We start from the raw sequence: 16,952 nt of genomic DNA on the forward strand, positions 1-16,952 counted from the left end.
CCTGCAGAAGATCCTGGATTCGGATCGCCGGGTCCCACTACTGGAGGCGAACCTCTCACCGATTCCTCCCAGACAAATCACTGCCGGGAAAACGATATTTGTAAACAGGCTTAATCGCTGGCTAGTGGGTGAAGTGCCCGACACCATAGTGTGGCAAGTGAACGAAGAAAACTGTTTTGAAATTGTCGACCGCTCTACTATTCAAGACTAACGACGCCACTCGACCCACGATGAAGATGACCATCAATACAGAAGAACTGGCCCAGGAAGCAGTGAAGAACGAGTTCAAGGGCTTTGGAATCACTTCCTCCCCAAACCAGATTGCCTTGAATAAGGTCTTCAGCGTGAGACAATACTACAAGTGCTTCATCTATGAACACTTACTTCTCCAACAAGCGCCTGGAACAAACGGATATATGCAGCTCATGGTCTGACACTCACAACTACAAGGACTGTAACGCCACCACCAAGAAATGCGCGAACTGTGGAGAACAGCACGCCGCCACCTCCTACCTATGCACAAAAAGGAAGGAGGAACTAAAGAAAATTAAAGAGAAGACCACAACACTGTCGACCACCCAGAGGCAAATCACCGCGATTTTAGACCTTGGACCTGACCTGTTGCCGAGCCTCGCTTCTATAAGCCAGATGCAGACTACAACCGTACCAGCCCTACAAGACAGTGGCTCCTCCCAACAGATCACCCGGCCTCCACACTGGGGATCTAAGGACCAACCAGCACCCACACTGTCCCTTGCATCACGTGCAGGCATTATCCCGGGTCTTATTCGACTAGCGGAGAGGCTTCCCAGGCCAGACAATCAACCATTCGTCATGGAACTAAACGTGCTGTTCCTAGCCAACGGCCTGGACCACATCATCGCCCCGGATGCAAGTTTCACTGCCACCACTACCACTCCCGAGACTACCACCAGGACGACCATGCGATCGATCTCAACACACACTCCAGAACCACCCAAGACCCGGGCGGCACAAACAGAGGTACTTCCCTCTCCAGCTCCAAACCCTCCTACCATCACCATCTCAGCAGACGTGCTGTCTACAAATACTAACAGCGCCACCAACGCTCCTGAAATAGCTTCTACCACTAATCCATGACCCCTGAGACTACCTAAGGCTACAAGACGAAAGACGAAATCACCAGCTACGGATGTTATGGACTCAGACGAGGAAATCTTAGAAGGAGCTCCACTGCCGCAGCACAAATACGACACTAACTCGATACAAGACCCCCTCATAGAGGCTACCTCACCAGACTCCAACGACAGCTCGCCTCAGCTAAAGAAAATAGAAGACCTAGAGGTCTACACTAACCCACCAGCTCCATAACTGTTACAGCCAGCCTTCCGTGGCTGAAATCCACCATGAAGACCCCCATCACTCCCCAGATCTCCAGTATCAGTTATTGATACAGATAATGACCCCAAAGAGCCTCCACTTATGGGCTCACCATAGCCCGTGCTACTTGTAACTTTTTGTTCTGAGTAGCTAAATCTAAAACAAGAACAACTTTGGCTCAGTTACGTTGCTGTTCTAGAGATATACTTTATGAGACGCTTCCAGAAACTTCACCAGCTTTACAAAAAGTGTTTGGGGTCCAGTCAACACTGTTTTAATATTATGCTTGTAATTCCTAAATGGTTACATAACCCATCTTCTGCATACTAATTTACAGGTAATAAAGCAACATATCATCTCTTGTATCACCCCTAAGTATATTTACAAACATGCTTGTTGTTGATATGATTACATAGAGTTGTTGATATGATTACAAAAAGTTGCTGATATGATTACATAGAGAGTTGTTGATATGATTACATAGACCAACCATCATCTATGTAATCATATAAACAACTCTTTCCAATACTTTCCAGTAAAACTTTTCTAACTTTATTTTCAATATCTTCTGTTCATGGATACGCAGACACCTCATACAGTATTATTGCAATGCTAGAACTCTCTCACACACACAGGTCTGTGCGGTGCCGTTAATCAGGATGAGTCTCACTGAGCTGGAGTATGTAATGCTGACGCCAGATCACCTGGACGATGTCTTCCAACTTCTGGTCAACCATTTCTACCCTCGAGAAAATTTTGTAAGTTACTCTTAGTTGTCCTATACTGATCAGTGTATATTACCTGCTAAAAATTTCATATGTTAAGCCAAAAAAATAAAATTCATTATTTTGCTGAGAAGTTATAAGTAACCTGGTTTCATTAAATATCGTCTGCCTACCCTTTGAGGTGAATTTGTTCAAGGTGAAGAAAAAAGAGATAATTTACTGTAGAATGTACTACACTTATTATAAATTTACACAACGTTTCGAACCTACATGGTTCATTCTTAAATGATGGGACAGTATTGGGCACATTGGATTTGTATTATTAGGGAGGTCAGCTACAAGCAAATACAAATAGGTGAAGAGTATGGCGTAAAGGGAGTGAAGAGTAGGGTGTAAAAGTGTGAAGAATCGAGATTCGACTAGCACTCCGCTGGACATACCCGAGAACATACTAAGAAAACTGCTTGAAGCTTGCACGAAAGAGGCACCCTTCTTAAGTCCTGACGTACACATGTATAAGGAAGTGGACGGCGTTGCCATGGGCTCCCCGCTGAGTGTCTTGTTCGTGAACTTTTACATGGGTACTATTGAGCAGAGAGTTCTGGTTGGGTTAGATTTAAAACTCGCCATGTACTGCATGTAAGGCGACGACATATTTGTACAAGTCCAGGATACCGAACGACTGTTGCAGTTGAAGGAAACTTTCGAACAAAGCTCAGTTTTAAACTTAATTTATGAGATGGAGAGTTGGGGTAAGCTGCCCTTCTTAGATATAGTAGTCACTGAAAGGAACGGCAGGTTTCATTATGCAGTGTATACTAAGTAGACACCCCTCCGTGGTGCCTCCTTGACGTGGTGAGGGGCTCACGTACACCTCCCTGGGACCGGTGTGGGTTGCCTGTGCCTCCTCTCCTGCCCCCTCTTTGGGTGGTGTACGTGCTGAAGGGTACCATGTAGGGTCCTTGTGAGCCATCGGACCACCTGCTGGAGGGGTCGCTTGTGAGAGGCCGCCCTGAGTGGATGGTTGGGTGTCCAGGCTGGGGCGATAGGGGGACTGGGGTCTTAGCACCAGTGTGGGAAAATGAACGAAGTAGTAGGACTCCCCCTGTTGAAAAGGGGGAGCACTGCTGGGGACAACGCACCCTTCCTGCACTGGCCCGCGCTCTACCTCCCTGGCTGCCCTGGTAGGTGGTATCCCTTGATTCCAGGTCCCATTCTTTCGATACTGGTTTGCTGCATGGATGACGACTTTACTTCTCTTACCCAGGCTCATGTCGTGGGCGACCAGGCCCCTGAGTCGGCCTGTCCTTGAAGACCGGGATGTGTAGCCCTCACTACAGGACCCAGTTTAGGCCCAGACCGGACTCTTCCTCCCTGCTCCCCTCCCTCCTCTGTGGTTGGGTCGAGCCCCAAACCTGCTGTGGTGACCGTCTTGTCCCCTTGCACGGCTCCATATCTTCTTGTGACTACTGCACCTTTTGACCCATCTCTCTCTAAAGGTTCTCATCGCCGCCCCCGCCACGGCCGTTCCCGTATGCTCCCTTCCCATAATAATTCGTTTCATGCTTTGTTTGATCCTGCTACGTGGACTCAGTACTTTGACCTCCTTCCTTTGGATTCAACTCCTCCTGACGATTTTTCCCTTCATAGGCATCTTGTCTTCCGTAGATGACTCTGTCACCTTCAACCCCACCCGTCTTGGTACCCTTGTCATTGCTACTCCTTCTCAGGATGCGGTCTCTCGCTTGGCTGCCTTATCCTGCCTTGGCGAAACCCCTGTTCGGGTCTCGAAGAACGCTTGGTTGAATGCCCGGTTTGGCACTGTTCTCCTCCCGCACCATGATGCGCCAGGTGTTCGGAATCTCAAGGACTGCCACAAGGATATCAAGCATATCCTCGAGGCCCAGGGTCATTCTATCCTCCAGGTGGATACTTTTACTCATCCCCCTCGTGGTCATCGCCGTCTGCCCCTTCGGGTTGTAAAGGTTACCTTTGATGGTAGGACCCTTCCGCCTGCCGTCATTCTTGCTGGTGCCAGATGCTCCGTTCAGGAGTATATTCCATCTCCTCGGCTCTGCAGTAAGTGTTGGAGGTTTGGGCATGGTGCCCTCAAATGCTCTAGTCCTGTCACTCTCTGTCCCTTGTGCGGAGGCGAGGGTCACTCTAAGTTGGAGTGCACTTCTCCCCAGGCCCGCTGCATCAATTGTGGTGTGGCCCACCCTACCTTCTCCCGTACGTGTATTCATTATAAACTTGAGGCGGCTGTCCTCAATTTGAAGCACCGGGACCGTTTGTCTTTTCCTGAGGCTCGGCGCCAGGTTCATCATCTCCCCTCTTTCGCTGGCGTCTCCTATGCTCGCGTGATGCGCTCTTCCTCTCCACGTCCTTCCCACCTTCCTCAGTCTCGCAACCGTTTCCAAGCCTTAGACCCAGACACGCCCACCACCACCTCCCCTGTTTCCCTCCATTCTGTCCCGGAGGAAGTCCCCTCCTGGTTCTCTGTCTAGGGCTCCCCTTCTTTCTACCCAGTCTGTCACGTCTCATGTGTCTTCTTTCTCCTCTCCCTCTGGTCCTCCTTCCCGTCCTCCTCCTCCGTCTCTTGGCTCTCCACGCCGCCTGACTGTGCGGGTCGAAGTCCATCGCTCTCCTAGTGGTCGTGTTGTTCGCTCTCGCTCTTCTTCTTCTCCTATCGAGATGCTGGAGTCTGTTGCCCAGTACATTGCTGTTGGGACACCTGTCTCTTTGAGTCAGAAGCGGAAACCTGGCTCCTCTCCTTCCTCCTCCCTATTCGGTAAGAAGGCTTCGCATTCTTCTTCACTCCCTATCTCTGATTCTATCGTTCCTTCCCCTCCCGCTTCAGTGGTGGAGCCCCCTGTTCCTACTGTGGGGGTTTCTTTAGCCCCCGGTTCCATTTCGGTTACTGCTCTTGCTGAGGTGCGATCCCCTCTTTCTGCCCCACCTCCCCCTTCCTTCTCCTCCTCCAGACCCTGCTCGTCCACCTCTGGTCTGTCCTCCTGCTTCTTTCCCTCCTTCTTTACTCAGTTTACCCATGCCCCCTAACCCTGACTTCGCTGACCGTGATCCTGACCCCTGTGCTTTTTTAGCGTGCTGTGTTCCTTATTCACCTTTGTTTCTTCTTTGCTCTCTGTTGCTCTCCTCTCTCTCTTTGCCGATGTCTATTCTTCAATGGAACATCCGTGGATTTTACGCCAATTTCCTTGACCTCCAACTTCTCATTTCACAGTTTTCGTCCCTTTGTGTCTGTCTCCAGGGTTCGATGCTTGGTGCTCGTCCTGGTCGCTTCCGTGGCTAATCTTTTCTCCCCCCCCCCCCCCCGCAACAGCTGGGGTTCATAATTCTTCTGCTCTCTTGATTCGCTCCGATGTTCCCTTTGTCCCCTTATTTTTTTCCTCGCCTCTTCACTGTTCTGCTGCCCGTGTCTTTGTGCGTAGATGGTACACGGTTTGTTCCATTTATCTCCCCCATACTGTCCCACTTTCTCTTCCCGATCTTAAACACCTCCTAGACTCCTTGCCGGAGCCTGTGCTCCTGCTGGGTGATTTCAATTGCCATCATGCCCTTTGGGGCGATGTGCTGACAAACACCTGGGGGTCGCCTCCTTGAACCTTTCATCCTCTCTTCTTCCCTGTCCCTTTTTAATTCTGGTGAGCCCACTCATTTGGACTCTCGGACTCGCTCTCTTTCTCTGTGCTCGTCATCCCTTTCCTTAGATTTCTGGTGGCGGGTCCTTGATGACCTCCATGGCAGTGACCATTTTCCTATCCTTGTTACTTTTTCTCTTTTCACCCTCCTCTCTCCTTCCCTAGGTGGCGGTTTGCCGAGGCTGACTGGCGCCTCTTTACTCTCCGGCCTACTATTTCTGACCTCTCCGTTCTGCCTCTCCCTCACGCCCTCCTTTTTATTTATGACACTATCTTTGATGCTGCCCTCCACTCTATTCCTCACTCTTCCTCTCGGGGAACGCGGAAGTGCGTTCCCTGGTGGAATGTGGACTGTGCTCGGGCTGTCCACTGTAAGCATGCAGCCTGGAAGAGACATCGCCGCCGGCAGACAGTTGAGTCTTTTCTTTTGTTTCGGAAGGCGAGTGTGGTGGCCCGTAGGACCATCTGTACTGCTAAACGTGCTTGCTGGGAGTCTTATGTCTCCTCCGTTACGTCTGAAACTCCTCTTCCACTGGTCTGGAAGCGTATCCGCAAGATTGCGGGTAAGTTCGTTCCTGATGTCTCACCGGTCCTTCGCCTCCATGGTGCTCTTGTGGCGGACCCATTGCAAGTCGCGACCGAACTGGGTTCCCATTTTTCATCTGTTAGTTCTGATTCTCATCTTCTCCAATCCTTCCTTTTTCGTAAGCCTATTCTTGAATCTCAACCTTTAAATTTCTGTACTTATCTTTGCCTTCCCTATAATGATCCCTTCTCTCTCTCTGAGCTTCAGTCTGCCCTAGCCCTTTGCGGTTCTACGGCAGCAGGCTTCGATAGCATTCATTATGAAAGGCTTCACCATCTAGTGAAGTACCTAGTAGCCAGAACGCACTTCTCAGCCTACTATGCAAGGCCCGATTTGCCTAATAAGCCAAGTTTTCATGAAATAATTGTTTTTCGACTACCTAACCTACCTAACCTAACCTAACCTAACTTTTTCGGCTACCTAACCTAATCTAACCTATAGAGATAGGTTAGGTTAGGTTAGGTAGGGTTGGTTAGGTTCGGTCATATATCTACGTTAATTTTAACTCCAATAAAAAAAAATTGACCTCATACATAATGAAATGGGTAGATTAGTCATTTCATAAGAAAAAAATTAGAGAAAATATAATAATTCAGGAAAACTTGGCTTATTAGGCAAATCGGGCCTTGCATAGTAGGGTGATAATATGCGTGCTGTATACCCAAGATACAGCACGCATTTCCCCTCTGAACAGCGACACTCAGGCGCTGGAACATGAAATTGGCCACTCTTGGGTCTTTAGTTTTCCCAACGAGTTCCTCGCCCACCTCCTTCAGGAACTTAAGTGTACATTTACCCCAGGCGCCCAGAGTCTCAGAGCCTATCGGCACGAACCTGTAACAACGTTCTAGGTCCCTGTACTTGTTAGTTTTCTGGGTCTCCCTGAAGGTGACCGCCCCACCTCCCTCAGCTGTGCTGTAACGTAGGTAGGTATCAGCCAATGTAGATGCACATGTGTTGTCCCATACGACCTGTTTACCTTCCCTCCACAGCTGCAGGGTGACTCCATCTGGGCGTTTTTGGCTGTAGTCAGGCCTGCACAACTGAGGTTCCCTTTGTGCCCTTTGTGTTTGGCACCCAGCCGTAGCCAAACTTCTCTTGATGATGTCATTGACTGCTTCATGTCTGGCAATCTTTCCCTGTGTCTTACGACAGATGAGACCATGGCTGCCGTATTGGTCTGCCCGTGCATGGCCGCAAATACACCGGTGCTCGGTGGAGATAGGGGCGGCAAGGCGCAGAGCAACACCAATACTTAGGGTCCGATGGTCCAGGCGGGTCCCCAAGGCGGAATTAGGGACTGCCAACAGGAAGTCCCCGGCATGGAGCACTTGCACAGCTAGAAGACGCGCTTTGTCCTTCCTGGAAGCTGCCTCCATTAATGATGTGGCGATGTTTTCCTCTATGGGGCTATCCCATTTAGACTGTTTGCAGTCATTTGGAAAAGTCGGTCGAGGATGAGAGTTGACAAGTGTGTCCCACTGGCCGGCTCCTTCCGCGAATTTGGGATCATGAATCCCAATGGAGTCTCTTAGGTATTCCGGTAGTATTTCCTTAACTAATTCACCTGTAGTACTGGTCGAGGATAAGAATGCCGGCAATGCTAACTGTGTCGCCTTGCGAATACCTATTCCACCGAGTCTAACTGGGAGCGTTGCTTGGTCCCATTGGTCATTTTGCAGGGAGAGGTTTAACACTTTCACGGTTATTGACCTTAGGAGTGAGTCATATTCTGTTAATTTTGGACTGTCGAAGGAGGGAGCACACCTTAGGAAATAGGTCAGTCTGGGCAAAGCCAGGCACCTTGTGAGAAGGTACAAAGCATCGTGGGCGTCCAAAGCCCCTATTCTTCCCTCCATCCTCCTCAGGTCGTTCAGCTTTTCTTCGAGGACTACCTTAATGGCGCTCGAGCCCAGAGGTGCTCCTAACAGCACACTGTCGGTGGGAGCGATCACTTGGGCTCCTGGCAATATGATTCGCACTGCATCTATTGTTGGTTGGCTAGATGAGATGATTTCACACTTTGATGGGTTTAGGGTAAGTCCTAACTCCTCTCCCTTAGATTTCACCAGCTGTAGATCTTCTAGCAGGGACTCCTGTGTCCCTGCCAGGGTGCCATCGTCCAGGAACCAGATGTTGAGTTCGCTGGTCAACCTGCTTGTGACCTCTTTAACAGCCATGCAAAAAAGAAAAGGGGCAAGCGGGTCTCCCTGCTGGATACCTTCTGCAGAAACAACTTCATGTTCCCCAAACAACAGCATCGATTCCCTACTGTATCCTGCTGAGACGAAGGGAAGTAGACAAAGAAAGCTTGTTCGAACTGCTTCCAGTACCACATCCCTTTTTACCTGGTTGAAAGCATTTTTAATGTCTGATTTAATTAATGCCTTATTTTCTGGGAGGTGCTTGATATAGGCTCGTGCTGCTCCTTCACAGCCATGGAGGACAAGGAAACCTAGTTGATAGGGTCGATATATATATATATATATATATATATATATATATATATATATATATATATATATATATATATATATATATATATATATATATATATATATATATATACATATATATATATATATATATATATATGACAATGTCAGACCACGAAGGAAAAATGAAACAGGAAATTTCCTTAAGTACTTTCGTATATTAAATACATCTTCAGAAGGTGACCTTCTGAAGATGTATTTAATATACGAAAGTACTTAAGGAAATTTCCTGTTTCATTTTTCCTTCGTGGTCTGACATTGTCACATTCTTAATCACGTGTTTATTTTCGTGATATACACACACATATATATATATATATATATATATATATATATATATATATATATATATATATATATATATATATATATATATATATATATATATATATATATATATATATATATATATATATATATATATATATATATATACATACATACATATATGAAGAAGCCAAGTTTTCATGAATTAATTGTTTTTCGACTACCTAACCTACCTAACCTAACCTAACCTAACTTTTTCGGCTACCTTACCTAATCGGCCCATGCATAGTAGGCTGAGAAGTGCGTTCTGGCTACTAGGTACGACATATATATATATATATATATATATATATATATATATATATATATATATATATATATATATATATATATATATATATATATATATATATATATATATATATACATATATATATATATATATATATATATAAATATATATATATATATATATATATATATATATATTAGTATATTTTGGTAGCAGTCTTTCCTGTAGACATATATTATTAAATATGACCGAAAAAGTAAGATTAATAATTCTAACACGAATTTTCTCAATCTTTCGTACATTACGCTTCACTGTTGGAGGTAAATAAAAAATCACTTCTCCAAAATTCATTTTTATTTCTAGTCTGACTCGACACGGGCGCGTTTCGTAAAACTTATTACATTTTCAAAGACTTCACAAATACACAACTGATTAGAACTTACGTATCTCTGATTTTATATCTACATATTAGTGAGGTGGGAGGGGTGATGTGGCATTAACACAAGACAGAACAAGAGGGGATATTAATAGGGTATTAAAAGTATCAACACAAGACAGAACAGAAACAATGGGTATTGAATAGAAGTGTTTGTAGAAAGCCTATTGGTCCATATTTCTTGATGCTTCTATATTGGAGCGGAGTCTTGAGGTGGGTAGAATATAGTTGTGCAATAATTGGCTGTTGATTGCTGGTGTTGATTTCTTGATGTGTAGTGCCTCGCAAACGTCAAGCCGCCTGCTATCGCTGTATCTATCGATGATTTCTGTGTTGTTTACTAGGATTTCTCTGGCGATGGTTTGGTTATGGGAAGAGATTATATGTTCCTTAATGGAGCCCTGTTGCTTATGCATCGTTAAACGCCTAGAAAGAGATGTTGTTGTCTTGCCTATATACTGGGTTTTTTGGAGCTTACAGTCCCCAAGTGGGCATTTGAAGGCATAGACGACGTTAGTCTCTTTTAAAGCGTTCTGTTTTGTGTCTGGAGAGTTTCTCATGAGTAGGCTGGCCGTTTTTCTGGTTTTATAGTAAATCGTCAGTTGTATCCTCTGATTTTTGTCTGTAGGGATAACGTTTCTATTAACAATATCTTTCAGGACCCTTTCCTCCGTTTTATGAGCTGTGGAAAAGAAGTTCCTGTAAAATAGTCTAATAGGGGGTATAGGTGTTGTGTTAGTTGTCTCTTCAGAGGTTGCATGGCTTTTCACTTTCCTTCTTATGATGTCTTCGATGAAACCATTGGAGAAGCCGTTATTGACTAGGACCTGCCTTACCCTACAGAGTTCTTCGTCGACTTGCTTCCATTCTGAGCTGTGACTGAGAGTACGGTCGACGTATGCGTTAACAACACTCCTCTTGTACCTGTCAGGGCAGTCGCTGTTGGCATTTAGGCACATTCCTATGTTTGTTTCCTTAGTGTAGACTGCGGTGTGGAAACCTCCGCCCTTTTCCATGACTGTTACATCTAGAAAAGGCAGCTTCCCATCCTTTTCCGTCTCGTAAGTGAAACGCAGCACGGAACTCTGCTCAAATGCCTCCTCCAGCTCCTGCAGATGTCTGACATCAGGTACCTGTGTAAAAATGTCGTCAACATACCTGCAGTATATGGCCGGTTTCAAGTTCATGTCGACTAAGACTTTTTGCTCGATGGTACCCATGTAGAAGTTTGCAAACAGGACACCTAGGGGAGAACCCATGGCGACCCCATCTACTTGCTTATACATGTGCCCATCCGGGCTCAAGAAGGGTGCCTCTTTAGTACAAGCTTGGAGTAGTTTCCTCAGAATACTTTCTGGCATGTCAAGAGGAGTACAGGCTGGATCACGATACACTCTGTCGGCTATCATTCCGATTGTCTCGTCCACAGGTACGTTGGTAAACAGCGATTCTACGTCCAACGAGGCTCTTATCCCTGTGGCCCGTGTGCCCCGCAGTAAGTCCACAAATTCCTTTGGAGACTTCAGGCTGAAGGCGCAAGGAACATAAGGAGTCAGCAGGCCGTTGAGTCGCTTCGCCAGTCTGTACGTGGGTGTGGGTATCTGGCTAATGATTGGCCGAAGTGGGTTTCCAGGCTTGTGCGTCTTGACATTTCCATACGCATATCCAGGTTTATATTCCCCAATGATCTTTGGCAGGTGGAGTCCGGTACCAAAGATACCTTACAAGCAGAACTTATTGCAGAAGGAGGAAAGAATCGAGGCAACTACAGAAGCACCATACTGTCCCCCGAGCTTAAAGCGGCAGCTAAAAGCCTTCGTGAGAACAAGGAGATAGTTGTCAGGAGAGGTGACAAGTCGCCAATATATGTCATTCTTAAAAAAGACGAATATCTGGCGAAAATGAACATCATACTCTCTGACCAAACTACAATACAATACAATACAATTTTATTTAGGTAAGGTACATACATACAATAAGTTCATATTACTAAATTCCAAAGGGTAACGAAGAACACTACAGCCGAATTAAAAGCAAAGGTCAACAAACTGATCGAAACTGTGAACGCCAAGAAATCTGGACTCCACCTGCCAAAGATCATTGGGGAATATAAACCTGGATATGCGTATGGAAATGTCAAGACGCACAAGCCTGGAAACCCACTTCGGCCAATCATTAGCCAGATACCCACACCCACGTACAGACTGGCGAAGCGACTCAACGGCCTGCTGACTCCTTATGTTCCTTGCGCCTTCAGCCTGAAGTCTCCAAAGGAATTTGTGGACTTACTGCGGGGCACACTGGCCACAGGGATAAGAGCCTCGTTGGACGTAGAATCGCTGTTTACCAACGTACCTGTGGACGAGACAATCGGAATGATAGCCGACAGATTGTATCGTGATCCAGCCTGTACTCCTCTTGACATGCCAGAAAGTATTCTGAGGAAACTACTCCAAGCTTGTACTAAAGAGGCACCCTTCTTGAGCCCGGATGGGCACATGTATAAGCAAGTAGATGGCGTCGCCATGGGTTCTCCCCTAGGTGTCCTGTTTGCAAACTTCTACATGGGTACCATCGAGCAAAAAGTCTTAGTCGACATGAACTTGAAACCGGCCATATACTGCAGGTATGTTGACGACATTTTTACACAGGTACCTGATGTCAGACATCTGCAGGAGCTGAAGGAGGCATTTGAGCAGAGTTCCGTGCTGCGTTTCACTTACGAGACGGAAAAGGATGGGAAGCTGCCTTTTCTAGATGTAACAGTCATGGAAAAGGGCGGAGGTTTCCACACTGCAGTCTACACTAAGGAAACAAACATAGGAATGTGCCTAAATGCCAACAGCGACTGCCCTGACAGGTACAAGAGGAGTGTTGTTAACGCATACGTCGACCGTGCTCTCAGCCACAGCTCAGAATGGAAGCAAGTCGACGAAGAACTCTGTAGGGTAAGGCAGGTCCTAGTCAATAACGGCTTCTCCAATGGTTTCATCGAAGACATCATAAGAAGGAAAGTGAAAAGCCATGCAACCTCTGAAGAGACAACTAACACAACACCTATACCCCCTATTAGACTATTTTACAGGAACTTCTTTTCCACAGCTCATAAAACGGAGGAAAGGGTCCTGAAAGATATTGTTAATAGAAACGTTATCCCTACAGACAAAAATCAGAGGATACAACTGACGATTTACTATAAAACCAGAAAAACGGCCAGCCTACTCATGAGAAACTCTCCAGACACAAAACAGAACGCTTTAAAAGAGACTAACGTCGTCTATGCCTTCAAATGCCCACTTGGGGACTGTAAGCTCCAAAAAACCCAGTATATAGGCAAGACAACAACATCTCTTTCTAGGCGTTTAACGATGCATAAGCAACAGGGCTCCATTAAGGAACATATAATCTCTTCCCATAACCAAACCATCGCCAGAGAAATCCTAGTAAACAACACAGAAATCATCGATAGATACAGCGATAGCAGGCGGCTTGACGTTTGCGAGGCACTACACATCAAGAAGTCAACACCAGCAATCAACAGCCAATTATTGCACAACTATATTCTACCCACCTCAAGACTCCGCTCCAATATAGAAGCATCAAGAAATATGGACCAATAGGCTTTCTACAAACACTTCTATTCAATACCCATTGTTTCTGTTCTGTCTTGTGTTGATACTTTTAATACCCTATTAATATCCCCTCTTGTTCTGTCTTGTGTTAATGCCACATCACCCCTCCCACCTCACTCAAATGTAGATATAAAATCAGAGATACGTAAGTTCTAATCAGTTGTGTATTTGTGAAGTCTTTGAAAATGTAATAAGTTTTACGAAACGCGCCCGTGTCGCGTCAGACTAGAAATAAAAATGAATTTTGGAGAAGTGATTTTTGATTTACCTCCAACAGTGAAGCGTAATGTACGAAAGATTGAGAAAATTCGTGTTAGAATTATTAATCTTACTTTTTCGGTCATATTTAATAATATATATATATATATATATATATATATATATATATATATATATATATATATATATATATATATATATATATATATATATATATATATATATATATATATATATATATATATATAGCCAGAACGCACTTCTCAGCCAACTATGCATGGCCCAATTTGCCTAATAAGCCAAGTTTTCATGAATTAATGTTTTTTCGACTACCTAACCTAACCTAACTTTTTCTGCTACCTAACCTAACCTAACCGATAGAGATAGGTTAGGTTAGGTTAGGTAGGGTTGGTTAGGTTCGGTCATATATCTACGTTAATTTTAACTCCAATAACAGAACATTGACCTCATACATAATGAAATGGGTAGCTTTATCATTTCATAAGAAAAAATTTAGAAGAAATATATTTATTCAAGAAAACTTGGCTTATTAGGCAAATCGGGCCTTGCATAGTAGGCTGAGAAGTGCGTTCTGGCTATTAGGTACGACATATATATATATATATATATATATATATATATATATATATATATATATATATATATATATATATATATATATATATATATATATATATAACTGAAAACTCACACCCCAGAAGTGACTCGAACCCATACTGCCAGAAGCAACGCAACTGGTATGTACAGGACGCCTTAATCCACTTGACCATCACGACCGGACAATAAGGAAGTGATAGCCAAAGCTATTTGAACCACTTCCCCGCCGGCACTCGGATGGTAATCTCGGGCATAGCATTTTATCAAATCACCTCATTCTTTGGGGCACACGTGAGGAATACAAATGCAAACATGCCTGAATGGTCCCCAGGACCATTCTGCATTTTCTTCCATATCGTTCACTGTACTACATTGTTATTTTACTGTGTAGATTTGGGACCTGTCCCTCCAGTATTTTCCATGTGTATATTATTTGGTATCTCTCTCGTCTCCTTTCTAGAGAGTACATTTGGAGAGCTTTGAGACGATCCCAATAATTTTAGTGTTTTATTTCGTCTATGCGTGCCGAATATATTCTCTGTATTCCTTCTATTTCAGCAATATCTCCTGCTCTGAAGGGGGAAGTGAGTACTGAGCAGTACTCGAGACGGGACAACATAAGTGACTTGATGAGTACAACCATTGTGATGGGATCCCTGTATGTGAAAGTTCTCGTAATCCATCCGATCATTTTTCTGACTGACGCAAAATTTGCTTGGTTATGCTCCCTAAACGTTAGATCGTCGGACATCATTATTCCCAAATCCTTGACATGCTGTTTTTCTACTATGGGAAGATTTGATTGTGTTTTGTACCCTGTATTATGTTTCAGATCCTCATTTTTGCCGTACCTGAGTACCTGAAATTTATCACTGTTAAACATCATGTTATTTTCTGCTGCCCAATCGAAAACTTTGTTGACATCTGCTTGTAATTTTTCAATGTCTTCAGCAGAGATAATTTTCATGCTGATTTTTGTGTCATCTGTGAAGGATGACACGAATCTGTGATGTGTATTTTTGTCTATATCTGATATGAGAATAAGGAACAGCAGTGGTGCAAGGACTGTACCTTGAGGTACAGAGCTTTTAACTGCGTTTGGACTCGATTTTATTTGATTGACTGTTACTCTTTGTGTTCTGTTCGACAGGAAATTGAGTATCCAGTGTCCTACTTTTCCAGTTATTCCCATTGACCTCATTTTGTGTGCTATCACCCCATGGTCACATTTGTCGAAAGCCTTTGCAAAGTCTATGTATACAACATCTGCATTTTGCTTTTCTTCTAGAGCTTCTGTGATTTTGTCATAGTGGTTGAGTAACTGTGACATACAGGATCTTCCCGCTCTAAATCCATGTTGTCCTGGGTTGTGCAACTCATTGTTTTCCATAAAACTAGAAATTTGATTCCTAATCACTCTTTCAAACACTTTTATTATGTATGATGTTAGTGCAACTGGCCTATAATTTTTTCCCAAGGCTTTACTCCCTCCCTTGTGCAACGGAGCTATATCTGCAGATTTAAGTGCTGCTGTTATCTCCCCTGTATCTAGGCTGTTTCTCCATATTACGCTGAGTGCTTGCGCTATTGGTACTTTACATTTCTTTATGAATATTGAATTCCATGAGTCAGGCCCAGGAGCTGAGTGCTTAGGCATATTGTCAATTTCTCTTTCAAAGTCTTCCGAGTTTGTGTTAATATCCGTAATATTATCTGCAGCTTGAATGTCATTCATAAAGAAGCTGTCTGGGTCATCAACTTTCATGTTGTTTATTGGTGTGCTAAACATGGCCTCATACTGGCTTCTTAGAATTTCACTAATCTCTTTGTTGTCCTCTGTGTACGTACCTTAATTTCTAATTAACGGTCCAATACTGGTCGAGTTTTTTTATTTTGATTTTGCGTATGTGAAAAAATATTTTGTATTTTTCTTTATCTCTTGAATAGCTTTCTGTTCCAATTCCATTTCCTCAGACTCATATGATCGCTTCAACGTTTGTTCTATTTCTTCGATCTCCCTGCTTAGGCTTATTTTCCTTGCTTGTGATAGTTGTGTCTGCCGAAGCAGTTCCGTTATTTTTTTTCCTTCTCCTGTACAGTCGTCTGCGTTCTCCTCCTAGAGTGGTCCTCTTTCTGACCCTCCTCACAGGCACGTGCTTCAAGCAGACCTTGTAAGCTTCAGCTGTCAGTTGAGCTATTCCCTGTGTGGGAGTTTTGTCGTTTAAGACCGTCTCCCCATTGAATGGTTGCAAGGTCTACATTTATTTTTTCCCAGTCGATCCTCTTATTGTTGAAATTGAATTGATTGAATATTCCTTTTTGCTTATTGGGTCTCTTAGACCTACTACCGTTATTTATGCTAGTTCGCATTTCAATGAGCTTATGGTCTGAGTATGAAGTATCTGAGATTGTAATGTTTCTGATTAGTTCATCATTGTTTGTGAATAGCAAGTCTAGTGTGTTTTCGTTCCTAGTTGGTTCTGTAATCTGTTGATTGAGCAAGAATTTGTCACAGAATCTCAAAATTTCTCTGACCTGTGGTTGGTTATTTCCAGGGTCGTTCCCTGCTATGATATTTGTGTTTGCCATTCTCCATCTTAGACTCAGTAAATTAAAGTCTCCAAGGAAGATAATATCTGGAGCTGGGTTTGCTAGGTTATC

At 44.1% G+C, this 16,952-nt stretch overlaps 1 protein-coding gene across 1 annotated transcript in view; it reads left to right on the top strand.

The window, feature by feature from the left end:
- The first annotated feature begins 1,998 nt into the window (after window positions 1-1,998).
- Window positions 1,999-16,952, top strand: part of LOC138365089 (uncharacterized) — a 206,773-nt gene continuing 191,819 nt past the window's right edge. The window contains exon 1 of the mRNA XM_069325199.1: window positions 1,999-2,117. Within this exon, the coding sequence (XP_069181300.1) occupies window positions 2,019-2,117 (99 nt within the window). The 5' untranslated portion in view covers window positions 1,999-2,018. The remainder of the gene's footprint in view (window positions 2,118-16,952) is intronic.

Source organism: Procambarus clarkii, chromosome 15 (assembly GCF_040958095.1).
Source record: "Procambarus clarkii isolate CNS0578487 chromosome 15, FALCON_Pclarkii_2.0, whole genome shotgun sequence".
Taxonomy (NCBI): domain Eukaryota; kingdom Metazoa; phylum Arthropoda; class Malacostraca; order Decapoda; family Cambaridae; genus Procambarus; species Procambarus clarkii.